Here is a 19874-nt window from a genome sequence, read left to right on the forward strand (position 1 = left end):
GAATAAAACAGAACAGAATAGAATAGAATAGTTCTTGATTGGCCAAGTGTGATTGAGCACACAAGGAATCTGTCTTGGTGCATATGCTCTCAGTGTACATAAAAGAAAAAATACATTCATCAAGAGTCAAGAAGCATCAGGTACAACACTTAATAATAGTCATAGGGTACAATAAGCAATCAAATCATACTACGAAACAGTCCATATAAATCGTAAGGATACAAGCAACAAAGTTACAGCAGTCACAAGTGGGAGAGGGTGGGTGATAAGGAGTGATGAGAAGATTAATAATAATAGTAGTGCAGACTTTGTAAATAGTTGGACCATGTTGAGGTAATTATTTGTTTAGCAGAGTGATGGCATTCGGGGAAAAACTGTCCTTGTGTCTAGCTGTTCTGGTGTGCAGTGCTCTATAGTGTCGTTTTGAGGGAAGGAGTTGAAACAGTTTATGTCCAGGATGTGAGGGGTCGTTCCGTAAATATTTTCACAGCTCTCTTTTTGACTCATGCAGTATACAGGTCCTCGATAGAAGGCAGGTTGGTAGCCGTTGTTTTTTTCTGCAGTTCTAATTACTCTCTGGAGTCTGTGTCTGTCCTGTTAGGTTGCAGAACCAAACCAGACAGTTATAGAGGAGCAGATGACAGACTCAATAATTCCTCTGTAGAACTGTATCAGCAGCTCCTTGGAAAGTTTGAAGAAGTAATGGAAAGGTTGTGGGGAGGTGGGTTTAATCTCCCATTTGTGGAAGCATTGTATTCATTCTGTTCCCTCCTCTGTCATTCCTTCTCCTCCTTCCTCCTGAACTTCATTTGTGTGTGTTCACATGGTAGCATTGCTTGTGGAAACCATGAACTGTGGCGGATGACCTGAAAAATTAAGTGGGCTGGTTCAAATACAATCCTAAGCCATAAATCATAGTTTGCAAACTATTACAGATGGGTTCATTCTTGGCACTAGGACAGGGATCTCCAAACTTGACAACTTTAAAGAATTGTGACTTCAACTCTCAGAATTCCTCAACCAGCATGAGCTATTCAGCAGGGTTGGCTGAGGGATTCTGGGAGTCGAAGTCCACAAGTCTTAAAGTTGCCTGGTTTAGAGACCTAGGCTACAGCACTAGGCTACAGACCAAGGAAAGAATGTCATAGCTGAAACAATGGGATGTGTGAATCCATCCTATGGTCTCAGTGGATTCACATTTAAGAGTCAATAGTAGCATGACTCAAATCAATGCATGTGATCACTTTCCCAGCTACCATTTCTACCAGCAGAGCAAAGCTGGAGAGATCCATCGAAGTAGTTTTCAGCCGTTGGAATGATCAGATCAACGGGGTGAAAGCAATAAATGTATTTAAAAAGTTATTTTCCATCTTCTGGGGTTCATCCTGCAATCTTGTCCTTCTATCTAGACATTGTTAAAGAAAAGCAATATTCTCTGCTTTGCTCAAGGTAAATTGAAGCTACCTATTTGGGCTGCAGCAACAGATGGTAGCAGAGGCACAGAAAAGTATAACATTTTGCTGTCACCTAGTGGTATAAAAGGACATCTTTCAGGCCAGAGATGAAACCCTGATTTTAAGATACAAAGATGCATTTGCAATGCAGCCCAAATATTAACCTTGGTTTGTTTTATTTATTTATTTATTTAATTTTATTTGGTTTGTCAATTGCTTACAAGATAATAGGTATAAATAAAAACATAGTTATGAATACATGGATACATATAAGAAAAATAAAAGAAACAATAGGACAGGGGCGGTAGGCACATTGGTGCGCTTATGCACGCCCCCTACAGACCTCTTAGGAAAGGGGTGAGGTCAATAGTGGAAAGTCAAACCTTGGTTTGTTTATTTCTTTATGGTATGGCTTCACAGGGTAGACCACTCCAAGGGGTTTCTCTACTTTGACAACTTTAAGACTTCAACTTTAGGACTTCAACTTCTAGAATTCTCCAATCATCTGACTCATTTTTGCAATTTGATCTCCAGAGTTTCCTTTGCTAAAATCGGATGTGCATATGTACTAAAGTGCCAGTCAGTAGTTATTTACTTACTTACTTACTTACTTACTTACTTACTTACTTACTTACTTACTGTAACAAAATGCCTCTGGATAGCTTACAGCATGAAAACATTAAAATCCTAAATGTTTACGGAGATTCTTAAGTCATCCAGGTCATGGTTGTCCCAAAGGCATTTTTATAAAAGGCAACTGGACTTTGTTTTTCCTTGAAGACTATTCTTTGAGGAATTCATCTGCCTCGGAGGTTTGCTTAGTATGGGTCTATTATTTGGAAACCCTGACACCCGTCTCTTCTTACAAACCTCCAGTGATGGAGCGCCCATGATTTCTGCAGGCAAGCTGTTCCACTGGTTAATTGTCCTCCCTGTTAGGAAGTGTCTCCTTAATTGTTGTTGGCACTGAATTGATTGGATGATGTTTTTCAAAGGAGTAACTTGAACAGACCACCTCTGAATAAAAGCCTTGTGGGAGGAAAAAAAAAGTAAATAGGTTTAGCAGGGCCTTGCCAGTTACATTTTTTCTCTCCTCCCACCAGGTACTCTGACCAACGGTCTCGACCATTCGATTTCAGTGCCTGAGAAATCCTTTGTGGAAATAAACCATTGTATCGATGTGCCCTGCAGGTTCACCGTTCCAGAACGGTACTCGGAAAGCTCAGAACCCCTTTACATCTATTGGTTTAAGAATGTATACAAACGTTACTATTTGAGATGGATCAACATCTGGGTATTAGGGGTTCTGATGATCAGCAACGACTCAAGGCAGAGACCGGATCCTACCAATTTTAAGCTGATCGGGGATATCAACAATGGCGACTGCTCCTTCAGCATTGACGATGCCCAGCTTGAAAACACGGGATGGTACTACATGAGAATTGATAAAGGAGAAGCATATAGGCATACATTTGTACATTCTCATAATCTCCAAATTGTGGTGACAGGTAGGCAAGTTCTTGAACTCCCCCCTCCGCTTCTTCCTAGACATGTTTGATGCCTTTACTTTAGAACAAGAGGGGGAAATGTTGGAGACCCATGGACAAACCTGGATCCTTGTTGCCCAGATACGATAAGGGTTTTGCAGATGAAGCTACAATAGACAGAATAACAGAAGAGGAAAAGCCCTTGGAGGTCTTTCCAGTCCTTGCCTGCTCAAGTGGGAGATCCTATACCCGTGATAACTAACCTGTGGCACACGTGCCAGAGGTGGCACGCAGAGCCCTTTCTGTGGGCATGCGAGCTGCTGCCCTCAGCTAGTCCTTCTGTTCATTAAACTAGACATACTCAATTACAGAATGGGCTGGGCTGATAAAGGCAGCTGTGTTAGAGTTTGCAGCAGAAATTCCAGTCCAGAAAACACACATATGACTGATTCAGAAGGATCATTAACTTCTTTATAAACATAATAATATGAGTAAAGTTTACAGTACCATTTGTAGATTCTTTCAAGGTAACAAAAAGCAAAAACACAAGCAGCAGCAGCAGCTCAGAGCAGATATCAGTTTTAGCAAGCAAGCAAGTTAGTTTCAGTTTCAATTCTCAGCAAAACACACAGAGCCAAGCCACACCCAGGCTGTCAGCTCCTATTGGCTGGTCTGTTGCCATGTTTACTCACTTGCTGACTTTGTTCACCGTGTCTCTGCCAGTTAATGAATATACTCTAACAAGCTGGAGGCCTCCCCAAAAACCGAAAGGCCTCCCATCAACATTTTTCTTGCTTAGATATGAAGAAGCCGGTGATTTGGAAACCATCTTCCATCATCTGGGGGGAAACCATCAACCTTAGCTGTGTGGCATCAAATTGCTGCTTGAAACCCAAGCCTCAAATCATCTGGTCCTCCAAATCCAGCAATTGGAATATCTCTGAATGGGGCAAACAGATCAGCGATTGGACCTGGACCTATGGAGCCAACCTCAGCTTCGTACCCATTTTGGCTAACGAAGGCGTAACCCTCACTTGTAATTTAAAATACCCTGACACAAGGAAAGACACACAAAATGCCGTCCAACTTCATATGGCCTGTGAGTAGTTCTCTAATTTCTAACTCCTTGCCTCAGGCTTTGCCTGAGAAGCTCTTTGCATCCCGGTTAGGAGAGGCAGCCTTACCAGTATTTCTTTAGTAACCACTCAAAATTACAATGGCACTGAAAAAAAATGGCCTATGACCAGGGCTGGGCTTCAAAAATGTTAGCAAGGGATTCTCTGCCTGGTTGCTGGTTGGGCATGGTCATGGTGGGTGTGCATAGATAACAGATAATCAGAGTTGGAAGGGGCCTTGTAGGTCATCTAGTCCAACCTCCCACCCAAGCGGGAGACCCTACGCCATTTCCGACAAATGGCAGTCCAGTCTTTTCTTGAAGGTCTCAAGTGATGGCGCTCCCACAACTTCCGAAGGCAACTTCTGTTCCATTGGTTGATTACTCTCACTGTCAGAAAGTTTCTCCTTATTTCCAGGTTGAATCTCTCCTAGTTCAGTTTCCATCCATTGTTCCTTGTTTGGCCTTCGGGTTCCTTGGAAAATAGCTTGACCCCTTCCTCCTCTCTGTGGCAGCCCCTCAAATATTGGAAGACTGCTTTCCTGTCTCCCCACCACCAGTCTCTGGGAAGTTTAAATGGAATGGAGGCTATTTCAATCTATTTTTGTCTTGGGTACTCACTCTCTGTCTCCCCCACAAACAGCCAGCCGTTCCTCCCACCGGCCTCCGAGAGGTTTTTGCCCTCCCTGGGCTCTGGGGGCTTTCCCGGAGCCTCCAGGAGGTCAAAAACAGCCTCCCGGGGCTACGGAGGTTCTCTGGAAGCTTGGAAAGGAGCCCATTTCCGGCCTTCCTGAACTTCCGGGAGGCCTGTTTTTCACCCTCGCTGGGCTCCGTGCGCGCCCTGCACTTACCTGCCTTCAAAATGGGACTCCTGGGAGGGGAGAGGAAGGATGGGCGGGGCCAGCCAGGAGTGGGATTTGGGGGTTGTCCGAACTGCACGGAATCTTAGCTAGAGGATCTCCCGAACCCCTACGAACCCTCAGCAGCCCACCCGTACTTATGACCATCTTTCACACTTACCACTGAACGTTGCAACAATCCCCAGGGTCAAGTGGTCAAAATCCAGATGCTTGGCCATTGATTCATATTTATGATGTCTGCAGTGTCCCGGGGTCATTTGATCCCCTTTTGTGACCTGACGAGCAACGTCCATGGGGAATCCACTAACGTAACAGCGGCAACGATTCGTGTAACAGCGGTGGCAAGAAAGTTCGTGAAAAGGGGACAAAACTTGCTTGCTGCATGTCTCACATAAATGTGGGGCTCCATTGTGGTCGTAAGTCAAGGGCTACCTGCATTCCCAGCCCCTCCTACTCCTCCAAGCACGAACGACCACAATTGGGCTGGAATTTCCATCATAGGTCACTGTCATCGTAAGTCAAGTCGAACAGGGCTGGCTGGGGAATTCGGGGAGTTGAAGTCCACACATTCTAAAGTGGACAAGGCTGAGAAACACCTTTAGAATAATATAGGTTGGACAAATAGCATCTATGTCAGAAGTCTCCAAACTTGGCAACTCTAAGACTTGTGGATTTCAATTCCCAGAATTCCTCAGCCAGCTATGCTGATTTATATGTTCCAGATTACCAAAAGCCAATAGTCAGGGCAGCACCCAAGCCAGCCAACACTTTTAAAAAGTCTAAAGCATCATGAGATTACTGATGCTTTGGGTATTCTGACCAGATAACAGATAATCAGAGTTGGAAGGGACCTTGTAGGTCATCTAGTCCCCTGCCCAAGCGGGAGACCCTACACCATTTCTGACCAGCGATGATCTGAGAATGCCATTGGGAGAACATGTCCGAAAGTTGTCAGATCTTTCAGAATAGGTTTCTGTGGGTGTTTTATAAGGTTCAGGGCATTCTAGAAAACAGGAATGTTAAAGCTCTTTGGGTTTGCTGTAGTACTACACTAGCCTAGAGGTGATATCTTGTGCCATAGTCAGATCTTACTATACAAGATGACGTCCTCTTTTTTTTGAGGCAATGGATACCCAGCTGATAATTATGGACCTTACTTCTTTTGCCCAGAAGAATTGTGTATTTGTTTTGCCCTCTTCCAGATAGCCCTCAGATCATGGCCATCCATATTTGTAAGTATGACGACAATAGCACCACTACTGTTTGCTCTTGTGCCTTCCATTCTTGGCCCCCACCAGATATCCAGTGGTACATGAACCATGAACATTTAACCAAGGAAAACATCTCTGGCGATGTAAATATCATATCCTCAACCCAAGGCAACACCATCACCAGTTCCATATATCTTCGAGGAAATACCTTAAATTCCTATATAATCAGTTGCAGAGGAATAAATCCTTTCGGATTCTCCAATTTGAAGACTCTGTCTATTCTAGCCAAGAAAGGTGAGTAGACCCTATCTGTTGCGGTCCACCGGTGGCTGGCAGAGCTGGAAGCAGAGTCGGACAGTGGGAGGAACATGGGCCAGTCCTGGAGTCTGGGGAGGGCTCGGGCAAGGGATCTGCATTTGATATAAAGAAGAGGCCAGGGCCATCTGAGAGTTATGTGCTGACTCTGGAGCCTCTAGAATCTGACATCAGCGAGGCAGAGAAACAGGGGGAGCCTGTTCCCAGTGCGCGCTTGCGCAGAGTTGCCAGAAGGCAAGAACAGTTAAGACAAAAGGAGCGACTCGGAAGTAAGGCTTGGAGATGATTGGCCCCTCCCATAAGACATAAAGGAGGAGCAAAGGGACATGAACCTTTGCAGGAAGCAACTTTGTTCGTTCTGGTCAGTTTAAAATCTGAAGCTCTGCTTTGACGCCTATGGTGGGACTAGATTTCATGCTCATGCAAAATCATTAAATGATTGTCCAATCTCTTCTTAAAAATCTTCAGTGATGAAGCACCCATAACTTCTGGAGACAAGTCATTCTAACTCTTCTTACTGTCAGGAAATGTCTCCTTAATTCCAGGTTGCTTCTCTCCTTGATGAGTTTCCACCCATGGCTTTTTGTCCTGTCTTCAGGTGCTTTGGAGAACAGCTTGACTCCCTCTTCTTTGTGGCAGCCCCTGGGATACTGGAACGCTGCTGTCATGTCCCCCCTAGTCCTTCTTTTCATCAAACTAGACATACCCAATTCCAGCAACCGTTCTTTATATGTTTTAAGCCTCCGGTCCCCTAATCTTCTTTGTTGCTCTTCTCTGCACAGAGAAGAGAGAGCAAAATGTTCAGCTTGCTGCAATTCTTCTTGGAACGCTTGTAACCATTTTACTGTTGATGGCCGTGCTTTACTATTTCTCTGGTAAGTCGTACATTGGAGCTTCAAATATTCATGCATGCTCTCCATCTTGTTTCCCAACTGCTTCTTAGCAGAAGTTGGCGCCAGGGGTGGGCTTCCAAAAATCTAGCAAAGGGTCCTCTGCCTGATTGCTGGGTGGGCATGGCCAGGGTGGGTGTGGCCTAGTCGGCCTCCCGCACCACGGTGGGGGAGGGAGACGTTTTTGCCCTCCCAGGGCTCCAGAGGCTTTCTTCGAGCTTCCGGGAGGGTGAAAATGGCCTCCCCGTGCTCTGGAGACTCTATGGAAGCTGGAAAGGGGCCCATTTCTGGCCTTTCCGAACTTCCGGGAGGCCCGAGCTTCTGGGAGACACTTACCTGCATCCAAAATGGCCCACGTGGGGACTCCTGGCAGGGGAGGGGCAGGGTGGGCGGGGCCAGCCAGGGGTGGGATTTGGGGGTTCTCCAAACTGCATTTCAAGGAACCAAGGAACTGCACAGAATCTTAGCTAGGGGCTCTCCCGAACCCCTGTGAACCCTCAGCAGCCCCCCCCCCCGGGTTGGCGCTGTTGTTCAGGTGGGTTCAGTCAGTGCCACTTTCCAGCACTGGCAGAAATGGGGTTCGGCTGCCATTGCTTCCAATTTCCCATCTTCAATCTTTTATAGGTTTATTTATTTATTTGTTAGAATCCCACCTTTATTATTTTTAGAGATTGTATGAGGCCCTTAGCCTTACAAGTAGTCCTCGTTTAGTGACCGTAACTGAGACCAGCAATGTGGCTGTCAAGCCCTGTGGTGTGGTCATTAATGAACCTGCAATTGTCCTTACGATTATACTCTGCTTTTCTTTGCTTTACGGTTCTGTTGTAAATACAAGGATCGGTGACTAATTGCTTTTTCATCACTGTCATAATGTAAACGGTCATTAAACAAGGATTACCTGTATATTAGGGATGGCTAAGACACTGAGCTTGTTGATCAGAAAGGTTAGCAGTTCGGCGGTTCGAATCCCTAGCGCCACGTAATGGAGTGAGCACCCGTTCCTTGTCCCAGCTTCTGCCAACCTAGCGAAAGCACATTAAAAAAAATGCAAGTAGAAAAATAGGGAGCACTGTGGCAGGAAGGGAACAGCATTCTGTGCGCCTTTGGCGTTCAGTCATGCCAGCCACATGACCACGGAGACGTCTTCGGACAGCACTGGCTCTTCTGCTTTGTAACAGAGATGAGCACCGCCCCCTAGATCCGGAAACAACTAGCACATATGTGCAAGGGGAATCTTTACCTGTATATTCTGCTGTCTTCTCAGCCCTCTTCTAATGCTGTGAAAATGTATAAAAAAAATTTATTTCTGCCTTCAAAGCAAGATGAGAACAAGGTTGTGTGTGTTATTTTTTGGGGGGGTGGGGAGATGAGGAAGAGGCTTTTTCATGGATTCCATTTAGGATTTCTTTCAGAAGTTTCTCTTTTTTTCTCTCTCTCTCATTTCAGGGTCCACAGAATTAAAAATGAACCAGGCCACACATCCAGCAGGATAAATTCCCCTCATTACATCCTGAACCTCTTATCATTCTTTCCTGCGTGTCTGTATACAATCATCCTTTTTTTTGTTGTTTAATAAAAACTCCAATATCCACTTTGCTCAAAATTTGCTTGGTTCAAAACCTCCATCCTATTCTCGCCCAATCCAAGACATGTTTTTTTAAAAAGATATTCGTTTGATATCTTAAGCTTTCTGGTCTTGTGAATATAATTTCATTTGAATATAATAGAATTCAAATTAAACTCGATGCAATAAAATCAAATAAATGACAAAATAAAGATACCCTACAAGCAAGGCAGCCGTCAGAGTCAGCCCTTCGTAATCTAGAGACCAAGAGACAATTCGAATTCAATTTAAAAATGAACATTTAAAAAAAAAAGGCCTGGGGAAAATAGAAAGGTCTCCACCTGCCACTGACAATGATGCTTTGGAGTGGCATTGATAGATGATTGCAAATCTCAGAGATCACACAAGAGATGTAGTATGTTGCTAGGCTTTTGTGCAAAGCACCATATACAAAGCTGGCAGAAAAAGAAAAGGATGTCAGTGTTCCAGCAACCCTCCATTCCAACCAGTAACTCCAAGACAGACATCTCTCAAAGGTTCCTTTTATTTGGATAGTAACTGGTACATCTGTGGAATCCCGAATCTGAAAGTTTCAGGCTTCCTTGCAGAAGTAAAACATACAAATCCATCCCCGTGCCCATCACCACATCACGTGGCCCAATCACCATCCGTCCCAAAGTAAGACTTCCTTTTCACTATGCGCAACGCTACGTGACCTTGAACCAGGAAAAGGATTTTATTTTGTCTAACTAGATATACTCCAATGAATTCCCCCCTCCCACTTTCCCAGGCTCAATTGTGGCAGCGTGGGAGCATCGGATCTCAATATGGCTTCCAAAGCTGACAAAGGGATTTTAAGAGACTTCCAGGCAGAGGTGGTATTCAGCAGGTTCTGACCAGTTCTGGAGAACCGGTAGCGGAAATTTTGAGTAGTTCAGAGAACCAGCAAAACCCACCTCTGACTGACCCTGCCCCATCTATTCTCTGCCTCCTGAGTCCCAGCTGATCGGCTGAATTGTCTTTTGTTGACCTGCACAGGAGAATGGAGCTGGAAAGCAGGTTAGTAGGGTGGGGAGGGAAGGGGGATTTTGCAGTATCCTTCCTCTGTCATGGCCACCAAGCCACACCTACAGAACTGGTAGTAAAAAAAATTTGAATCCCACCACTACGTCCGAGGGGCAACAGCTGAGGGATGAGACTGGGCAACGATTGCACATCCATGTCATCAACACCCAAAGGCTGTGAGTTACATACATGGAGACAAGGATGTCATCACCGCGCTTATTATTGGATGGCATCATTTTGCTATGTCGTTTAGACTCTCCTGCAGCTTGTTCCCAATTTTGTTGCAGTGGACCAGCAGCCTCATCTGAAGTAGCCTTTTCTATTTAAAGGATAGGAACAGGAGAACTATTCTGTGGTCTCATGTGATGGCTACCTTCAGTAACAATTTACACCTGAGCCTCTGGCGTCTAAACCACCTCAGCATCGGCTCCTATTGCTTTCCCCACCACCTCAGCCAGCCACCAGGTTGCCCCTATTTCAACAGGCTCCTCTTCCAATCTCTGAAAGTCCCCGAGAAGAGCCTTTCCTTGGATCTTTGCAAGGGTTTTCTTGCAAAATGAGCACTCCCTTAGTTGCAGCCTGTGATTTTGCAAAAGAAAAGGCCGGTCTAAGGCCTCTTGCAATCAGGTTCTTCGGTGACTTCCTGCCCTTCCGTTTAGAATGCATCGGAGAAGCAGAACCTCAAGACCTTCTTAGGTGAAACCACCTTATGAGCTCCCCATGGAAGGCACGGCGAATCTTCAAATGGTGAGCAAATCAGGGGCTGAGAGGCGGCCACAGAATCTCAAGCAGGAGCCCTTGGGGACCGCTGTATGCTCGCTGCATGCTCACTGAGCTTAGGCTAAACAGTAAGACGCGTCCCTCCCAGAGTTTTCCTTTTTAAATAACTTGAGGGTCACCTAAAGCAGATACTGTTTGCGACTGTCCTCTCTGATCAGGCAGATTTTGCAAGGGTGTGATATCCATTTGCGTCTCACTTGAATGTCATTCTCCTTTTCTTTCCCTGATGTTTATTCCCCCGAAAATCCGCTTCCTTCATAGACTCTCGTTTCTTCTCTCCCTAAAGCTAAATAATTCCATTTCGGAGCATTCAAGAATGGAGCTTCTAGTGGTTGCCATTTCCTCTTTGCCTGAAAGAAAGATCTGAAAAAGATAAAAGTAAACGGGTATGCCCCGATTCATCGTTTGGAAACAGGGCTGGATTGAGGGGAGGGCGAGTGTTGCCGTGAAGTGACATATAGAAGGTCTTAGGTTTTCCCATAAGTTAGGAAGGAAACAGATTTGATTCTGTTGGTTCCAAACGGGGCCAACAAGATCCCTTGGAGGGAGGAGATTTGAGGTTTTTAAGGATCGGGGGGATGCTTTAAATATTCTCAAGGCTTAAACCACCCCCTTTTGCCCCTTAAAATGTCTCTCCAACCCCGAAGAAAGCAAAGCAATCTTAAAATGTTTTTTCAAATGGCTCCTCTGAGGCAATCTTGAGTGTTGAAACTTTGCAGCTCTTAAGTTACATCTTGAGGCATCCCTACTCTCAGAAAAAGGGTAAGCTGTTCTTCTAGTAAGTGAGTGCCTTCAACCAGGGGTGGGATTCTGCCAGTTCGGACCGGTTCGGGGCGAGCCCCTAGCTCCAATGATGAGCTGGCTCCGAACCAGTTTGCACCAACAATCCGGATTGCCATGCCTCAGCTGTGTTACTTCCCCGAAGTAACATTGAAGGTAAGTAATTTTGAAAGCTGCGCACGTGTGTGCAGCGCACTCAAAGTTATTATATTGGCAGCATCCCACCACTGGCTTCAACTCTTTCATCAACTTCAACTCCTTAATCAACTTTCATCCCCAAAATGAAGAGATTAAAAAAGGGGAGGAGGAGGAAAATGGCTGATATTTTAGACCACTTTGCAGGATTAAAGAAATGCTGCCATAAGAAATAGTCTGCTTTTAATTGTGTGAAAAGCAGCACCTGAATTTAGTTAGATCTGGTATCTTGCACTGAGGATTTCAAACCTGGAAGATTTCCCATCATAGCCGTGTGGTGAAATCCTAAGGCCTTCTGGGTTCTACATGTCAAGCGACTGCATTGCTTCATTCCCGAGGCCTCTTTGGTGTTCTAGAAGAGCCGGGAAGAAGTTTCGATCCACACACCATATGCATGCACCAGAAGCCTCTTCCGACTGCTGAACGTTTCGTGACTGGGCTGAGCGCCAGGCCTCCACGGAGTGAGGTTTTGAAAGCTTGGATCTGCCTTCGCAACCAGTTTGTTGACTGGGACGGCCCAGCCAAAAAAAAGGACACCTTCCATTCCTACCAGTGTTTCTCAACTTCAAGCTTCAAAAGTGTGGATGTCTTTAACATCCAGAAGTCTAAGAAACACTGCCCCACTTGTAGTGGTATGCAGGAAGAACCATGGGAGATGGACAAAGAGTTGCGGATTAGAAAATGGTGGGATAAATGCCAGCTGAGCCTGCAGAAGGAAGAGGGGCATAGTAAATGTCTCGGAAGAGATCTTTCCTGGTTTCTTGGATTGTAAAAGTAAGAGGAGAGAGAATTGCACAATCCTGTTAATGTAATTTTACTATGAAGTTACAACTAGTGCGGTACCTCTGGATGTGCTTGTCTGGACAAATCACACAAACCTACCATGTCCATAAATATCAGACCACTACAGTCCTACTTAAATTCTCCTTAAGGGATGTCATGGCTCAGGGGTTAAGACGCTGAGCTTGTCGATCAGAAAGGTCGGCAGTTCGGCGATTCGAATCCCTAGCGCCACATAACGGAATGAGCTCCCATTACTTGTCCCAACTTCTGCCAACCTAGCAGTTCAAAAGCATGTAATAAGGCAAGTAGAAAAACAGGGACCCCTTTGGTGGGAAGGGAACAGGGTTCCAGGTGCCTTCGAAGGCGTTTAGTCCTGCCGGCCACATGACCACGGAGACGTCTTCGAACAGCGCTGGCTCTTCGGCTTTGTAACGGAGATGAGCACCAGCGGCCCCTAGAGCCGGAAACTACTAAGACGTATGTGCGAGGGGAGCCTTTAACTTTACCTTACAGTTCTCCCAGAACACTTGCATTAGAAAGAACTATTTGATACATCCTGTTTTATTCCCTAGAGAAGAGATTAGCAAGAACTTAATCATATATTTCTCTCTTAACCCAGACATGACACCCCAAGAATTTCAGCTGGTCTTTTCTCCCAACTCTTACTGAGATTCCTCTTCAGGTTAGATTCTCATTTGCTCTTTCATACTTCTCTGTGAATCCACATCCTGTCTACATGCTTGAAGACTGGTGGCTAAACCACAATAATTGTGACGCAGGGGGGGAAACCCCACAGCTTCTGTCCTCTTTCTCTACTTTCTGCAAATATATGATCTGATCTGAACTGAGTCCGTGAAAAGTCTAGTTTTATAGGTAATCCTCAACTTACCATCACAGTTGGAACCAGAATTTTCACTATTAAGCACAGCAGTTGTTAAATGAGTTGCAGATGATTTTATGACTTTTTAAAAATCCCAGTTATTAAGTGAATCACTGCAGGTTGTTAAGTGAATCACATGGGGATGCGAATCTGGCTTCCCCCAATTGACTTTGCTTGTTGGACGCTGTCCAGGAAAGTCATAAATGGCAATGACATGACCCCCTGGGATGCTGCACTATCGTAAACTCATGCCGGGCTGCCGAGCGTCCAAATTTTGATCATGCAACCGTAAGATGTTGCAATGGCGAGGACCAATTTTTTCCCATCGTGCCACTGTAACTTCGCTTGCTTAAACCGATGGTTATACGTTGAGGACGTATAGGGCCAAGATATAAGTAGCAGAGTTGGAAATTGGCTGCAGGAAAAACTTTGAGGGTTCTTTGTGACTACAGGGCTATACATTGTCTTCGCCCTCCCTGCTGTCAGCCTTAGAAGCCATATTTTATTTAGGAGCTTCGAGGCTTCCACATGTAGTGCCTGGGAATTTGGGAGGGGGGATTTCATAGAGAGGTGGAAGAATAGAATAGGATAGGATAGGGTAGGGTAGGGTAGGATAGGATAGGATAGGATAGAATAGAATAGAATAGAATAGAATAGAATAGAATAGAACAGAACAGAATAGAATAGAATAGAATAGAATAACAGAGTTGGAAGGGACCTTGGAGGTCTTCTAGTCCAACCCCCTGCCTAGGCAGGAAGCCCTACACCACTTCAGACAAATGGTTATCCAACATATTTTTTAAAACTTCCATTGTTGGAGCATTTGCAACTTCTGGAGGCAGGTTGTTCCACTGATGAATTGTTCTCACCGTCAGGAAATTTCTCCCTAGTTCTAGGTTACTTCTCTCCTTGATGAGTTTCCACCCATTGCTTCTTGTCCTGCCTTCAGGTGCTTTGGAGAATAAGTTGACTCCCTCTTCTTTGTGGCAAGATATATTGAAACGCTGCTATCATGTCCCTCCTAGTCTTTCTTTTCACTAGACTAGACCTACCCGGTTCCTGCAACCGTTCTTCACCTGTTTTAGCCTCCAGTCCCCTAATCCTCTTTGTTGCTCTTCTCTGCACTCTTAGATTAGACTCAACAACGTTCTTTTTCTGAGTCAAGTTGCCCTGCAGCTGGAGAGGAGTGGTTGGAGGAATGTCTCCAGTTGGGACAACGGGTGATTGGACCATGTGATGGACTGGTGGGTGGAGGGGGATGGGATTTTGATTTTCAATTATAAAGGGAAAAGCCAGGACTCTCCGATTCGGGTTTTCCCAGATGATTTCTTCAATAAATTCTTACTTGGATGAACTTTGTTTCTGAGTGCTGAATGAAATGGGGAGTTTCATTGGAACGCTGACACCCCCATCAAGAGGAATGAGACCTAGAAAAATATGAACCAACATTGAATCTTACTGTCTTATTCTTTCTAGGCAGCCATGAACGTCTCTTATTGCCTCAGCAATGTAACCGCGGTGGAAGAAGTCATGCGCCATATAGCGATCATCACCAATGTGATCATCTTGGTTTTGGGCATTTCAGGCAACGGGCTGGTCATGTGGATCATAGTTACACGAAAGAAACACAAAACATTCACCTCCATCTGCTATTTCAACCTGGCTGTGGCCGACTTCCTATTCTCCATGGGCCGCATCCCTGCCCTTGTGCAAGAGATCATGTACCAGCAATGGCCCTTCGGCCTCGCGCTTTGCAAGGTCCACAGCTTTGTCCGCTATCTCACCACCTTCACTAGCGTCTTCGTCCTCACTGTTATCAGCCTTTATCGATGTCTGATGGTAGTAAAACCTGTGTGGGCCCGAAACCACCAAAGTCCCCGTTTTCAAACCCTGATGTGTATTGGAGCATGGACCCTTGCTCTGTTCTTCAGCCTCCCTTACCTGGTAGTCCGCACGATCGAGGTCAGAAACGGTGCCTCCTGTTGCATCTATCACAAGGCTCTCAAAACCTCGACCGAACTGCCCCTGAGAATGAGCAGGTTCTTCGGCGGGTTCCTCCTGCCCTTCATCATCATCTCTGCAGCTTACTCCATTCTGCTTTGCAAGCTTCGTGAACGGCGCTGGAAGGGTTGCCACCGCACCATCAGCCTGGTGGCTGCCATTGTCGCCCTTTTCTTCATTTGCTGGCTGCCCCACCACGTCTTTGTGCTGCTGAACACCGTTTGGACCAAAAATGCCCTTTGGGGAATTGCGCTCAAGGTTTCCAATGCGTTGGCCTACTTGCACAGCTGCATCAACCCAGTGCTCTATGGCTTTGTGGGCTACCTCCGGAGCAGGGGCCTTCGCCGCCGAGCTTCCTTCTTGGGACTTTTCCGCAGGGCCCTCATTGAAGAGGATACGTCATTTGCGACAGAAGCATCAGAGAATCTTAATCAGAAAACTTAAGTAGGCAAGGAAGGTTGGGTGTTTTCTGTTGCATCCTCCAAGAATATGATGATGGTGGTGTTGCTACATTCAGTGTTTGGGAAAATGGGAGGGGGGATTTCATAGAGAGGTAGAAGATTAGACCCAACAACATTGTTTCTCGGAGAGTCAAGGACATGTTGCCCTGCACCTGGGGAGGAGTGACTGGAAGGATGTCTCCAGCTGGGACGAAGATTTCATTGGGCCATGTGATGGACTGGTGGGTGCAGGGGGTGGATGTTTGATTTCTCTTTTGGGAAGGGAATACCCAGAATGCTCAGATTTGGATTTTTCCAGATGTGCCAATATGACAACTGTAATAAAATGGAACTTTGAGGGAATGTGCGTCTCGAAGTTTATGTGTTTGGAGTTGTTCCTTGAAATGCTGACAATGTGTTTTTTGGCCTTGTGCTTTTTCTCAGCTTTCGGGGGGGGGGGGATTTCCCCTCCTTCCACTTCTGTTAGATGCTTTTAAAAGACAAGTGTTGTTGCAACAAGATGACCAAGTGGTTTCTGGCATTGAAAAGATTTCTCAACCTCTCTCCTGTTCATCTCTTTCCTGTACTAAGGGAAATGGAGAATATAGCAAATAATTATTTCCTGTCTTGGCTAAGACCCTCGCCCACCCATGTATCCTGTCTTGACTTCATCCTGCATCATTTCATTCTATGACCTCCCTTACCTTGGCAAGGTTGTCCTGGTTGACTTTGGATGTGAAGAAACAGACTAAAGAAAGGACGTCTTGATGTTGAGAAAGAGTATGAAGAAATCTTTTTGACTAAAGGCTCTCACCTTTCCACAAGCAAGAAACAAGAAGGAAAAAGAAAAATCAAGGGCGTGGCAGGGGAAGGATACTGTAAAATCCCCATTCCCTCCCCACCCCACTAACCTGCTTTCCAGCTCCATTTTCCTGTGCAGGGCAACCAAAGAAGACCCAGCCAATCAAATGGGACTTGGGAGGTAGAGAATAGATGGGGACAGGGCCAGTCAGAGATGGGATTTGTTGGTTCTCCAAACTACTCAAAATTTCCGCTACTGGTTCTCCAGAACTGATCAGAACCTGCTGAATACCACCTCTGTTTGGCACCCTCTGAAATATAATAAATGAACATATGTTTCCACACTCACATTTAAGAGGTCTTCTCGACAGTCAATGCAGCCCAGCAAAAAGGATTCATCCTGAGTCCCATAGTTAGGTTTATTTTCAAGAAGGGAAGGAGTTACTATACCAAACCTTTGAAAATGAACACACCCAAATGCTAGCTGTTTTTTTTTTTTTTTTGTCAGTCCACTAAAATAAAGTCTCCAAAAACTTTATTTGAAGCTCTCCTCTCCAGGAAGCTAACAATCCTTTCCCAAAATAAGATGTCCCAAAGGCGCTTTTTTCAAGAGGCAAGTGGATTTTCCCAGTTTTTTTCTTTGAAGATGTTTCGCTTCTCATCCAAGAAGCTTTTTCAGCTCTATTCCAAAATAAAAGCGATTCTGGAGTATCCATCGTCTCGTCCACCATGTCCTGACAAACTCCTGTTTCTTTTTTTCAGCCCCAGGGATGAGATCGATGCTACAACCAGTTCTGTTCCGCAATCATCCTCTCTTATCATCTGGGGTCTAGGAGAGTTTGAGTTAGGGAAGACAGCTGTGTGATTCCACCATCAACTGAAATGCTGCACTGGGTTTTCCCTAAGATGTCCGCGTAAAAGCCCCCCTTTTCAAAGTACATTTATTTAGGTTGGGGGTTTAAGCAAGAAAAATGACTTTATTTTTTTTCCCCCTTAACTCATTATGCCCCTTTTCCAGGCTTCCCAACTGCAAAAGGTGAGATAACAACAACAACTACTACTACTACTAATACTACTCATTGCACAGTCAGCAAGATGTTCAGACTGGGTTTGACACTTTTGTCTACCTATCGAGTCCTTACCAAGGACCTGGGAGAGGCAAATCTGGATGTTTGATGGTGTTAACAGATGTCACCGCAGGATGGAAGCTGTTCCAAGTAAAGCTGCCTTCTGCAATTGACCGGTGGCAAATTTGTCAATGCCGACGGTGTTCAAGTGATGCTCCAGTTGTTTTAGGACTACACCCAACCGCCTATTACTAGTGGTCCTACTCTTGCTTGCTTTTGCCATCGTCATTCTATTATTATTATTACTATTACTATTATTATTATTACTATTATTATTATTATCTCTTTTATTCATTAAACGTGAAACTCAGTCAACTGAAGATTTAAAATTGTATCACAAATATCATTGACTAGCGCTGATGGTTGATACCGGTTATTGTCGTCATCGTTGTTGTTGTGAACTGTGGTGGCACAGTGTAGTTAGAGTGCAGTACTGCAAGCTACTTCTACTACTGTCGGCTGCCTGCAACTTGGCAGTTTGAATCTCATCAGGCTCAGGGTTGGTTCAGCCTCCCATCCCATCTGGGATACAAAAGTTTAAAGTCACACTTGACAAATTGCTTAAGTTGCTGGACGTTTTCCCTGCCTGGGACACATGTGCAAATAACAGACGATCTGTGTTTTGTGGTGAAGCACACCACCACTCAGGCTCCAAGGAGTCTCTGCAAGAACCACTTCCTGCCACGAGGAGATGTAGGTCTGAATTTCAGATGGCCAAGACAGCAGATTATCAGCACATGTTTGGGCGGCCTGAAGATAACGGTAAGGTTTGGTGTTCTAAACCAGGGTCTCCAACCTTGGCAACTTTAAGGCTTGTAGACTTCAACTCCCAGAGTTCCTCAGCTAGCTTTGCTGGCTGAGGAATTCTGGGAATAGGTTGGAGACCCCTGCCCTAGACCATTAATGATAAAACATTTAACAGGAGGTCCTCAGTTTATGGCAACTGCTGGGACAAACACTGAACATTTCTAGTCAGAATAGAACAGAACAGAACAGAACAGAACAGAACAGAACAGAACAGAATAGAATAGAATAGAATAGAATAGAAGACAGTGTTGGAAGGGATCTTGGAGGTCTTCTAGTCCAACCCCCTGCCTAGGCAGGAAACCCTACAACACTTCAGACAGCTTATCCAATCTCTTCTTAAAAACTTCCAGTGTTGAAGCATTCACAATTTCTGGAGGCAAGTTGTTCCACTGATTAATTGTTCTGTCAGGAAAAGTATCCTTAGTTCTAGGTTGCTTCTCTCCTTAAAAGTTGGAGTTTGTTTTTCTGTGTCATTTGCTATTCAGTCCTGGAACCTCATTCTAGCATTCATAAAGACAGTCCACCATATCAAAATTGCTTTTTGATTGGTCATGGTACTGGAAGCATCTAAGAAGGGCACAACCAAGTCAAAATGGTGGCTGCAATTCCATTATATCGCATGTTTTGATCAACAGTTAAATGTGGAAGCCACAAAATGAATACCTTAAAAGGATGGAAACCAATAAAAAATAGTGATTATCGCAACTGAAAAACTGTGTTTCCAAAATATGACTAGCCAACCAATGCTCCTAGAACTCCAGTTTTAGGGATAACTTTGAAGAAGTTTCTTTAGTACAAATGTTCTTGTGTAAAGACAACGTGGGAGAAATGTTCTTGTACAACACATATGCACACTCCAAGACTACATGCCCCAACCCATCTCCAAAGACTAAACAAAGGGGAAGAGGGAGAGGAACACACTAAGCAACCCCCAAAGGGCCACTTGCACAGATGACACTTAAATCAGCCCTTGTATTAGCTGTGTCTGTAATTCAAATGAAAACGTTAACCTACCAGGGGGACGGTTCTGCTGGTTCAGATTTCAAACTGGGCCTCAGCATTTGTTCACACTCCGCTCTTGCATCAGCCGCTTTCCCCAAGTGAGCTGGGAGGAATGTTCCTTCTTGCTGGCAATTGTATGTAGCCCAGAGGGGGCATTCAGCCGGTGCTGACCAGTTCTGGAGAACCGGTAGCGAAAATTTTGAGTAGTTCGGAGAACCAGCAAATGCCACTTCTGACTGGCTCCACCAACCCCATCTATTCTCTGCCTCCTGAGTCCCAGCTGATTGGCTGGGTTTTCTTTTGTTGCCCTACACAGGA

At 45.0% G+C, this 19874-nt stretch overlaps 1 protein-coding gene and 1 long non-coding RNA gene across 3 annotated transcripts; one reads left to right on the forward strand and one right to left on the reverse strand.

Annotated features, from left to right (window-relative positions):
• Positions 1–2328: 2328 nt before the first annotated feature.
• Positions 2329–3559, reverse strand: LOC148124951 (uncharacterized). 2 transcript variants are annotated; one of them, XR_015744849.1, is made up of 3 exons: positions 3449–3559; positions 2725–2885; positions 2329–2483 (listed from the first exon to the last, which is right to left on the reverse strand). It is a non-coding gene; the product is annotated as an uncharacterized LOC148124951 (long non-coding RNA). The 2 variants fall into 2 exon arrangements; XR_015744850.1 differs by having other exon boundaries at positions 2720–2885.
• Positions 3560–11494: 7935 nt separating this feature from the next.
• Positions 11495–16173, forward strand: LOC113448226 (chemerin-like receptor 1). The gene is made up of 3 exons (XM_087940017.1): positions 11495–11676; positions 13118–13180; positions 14855–16173. Exon 3 carries the CDS (start codon positions 14861–14863, stop codon positions 15821–15823), a length of 963 nt encoding a protein of 320 aa, XP_087796143.1. The 5' UTR covers positions 11495–11676; positions 13118–13180; positions 14855–14860; the 3' UTR covers positions 15824–16173.
• The last annotated feature ends 3701 nt before the right edge of the window (positions 16174–19874 follow it).

Source organism: Pseudonaja textilis, chromosome 10 (genome assembly GCF_049901715.1).
Source record: "Pseudonaja textilis isolate UNSWEBS1 chromosome 10, rPseTex1.2, whole genome shotgun sequence".
NCBI classification, from domain to species: Eukaryota; Metazoa; Chordata; class Lepidosauria; order Squamata; family Elapidae; genus Pseudonaja; species Pseudonaja textilis.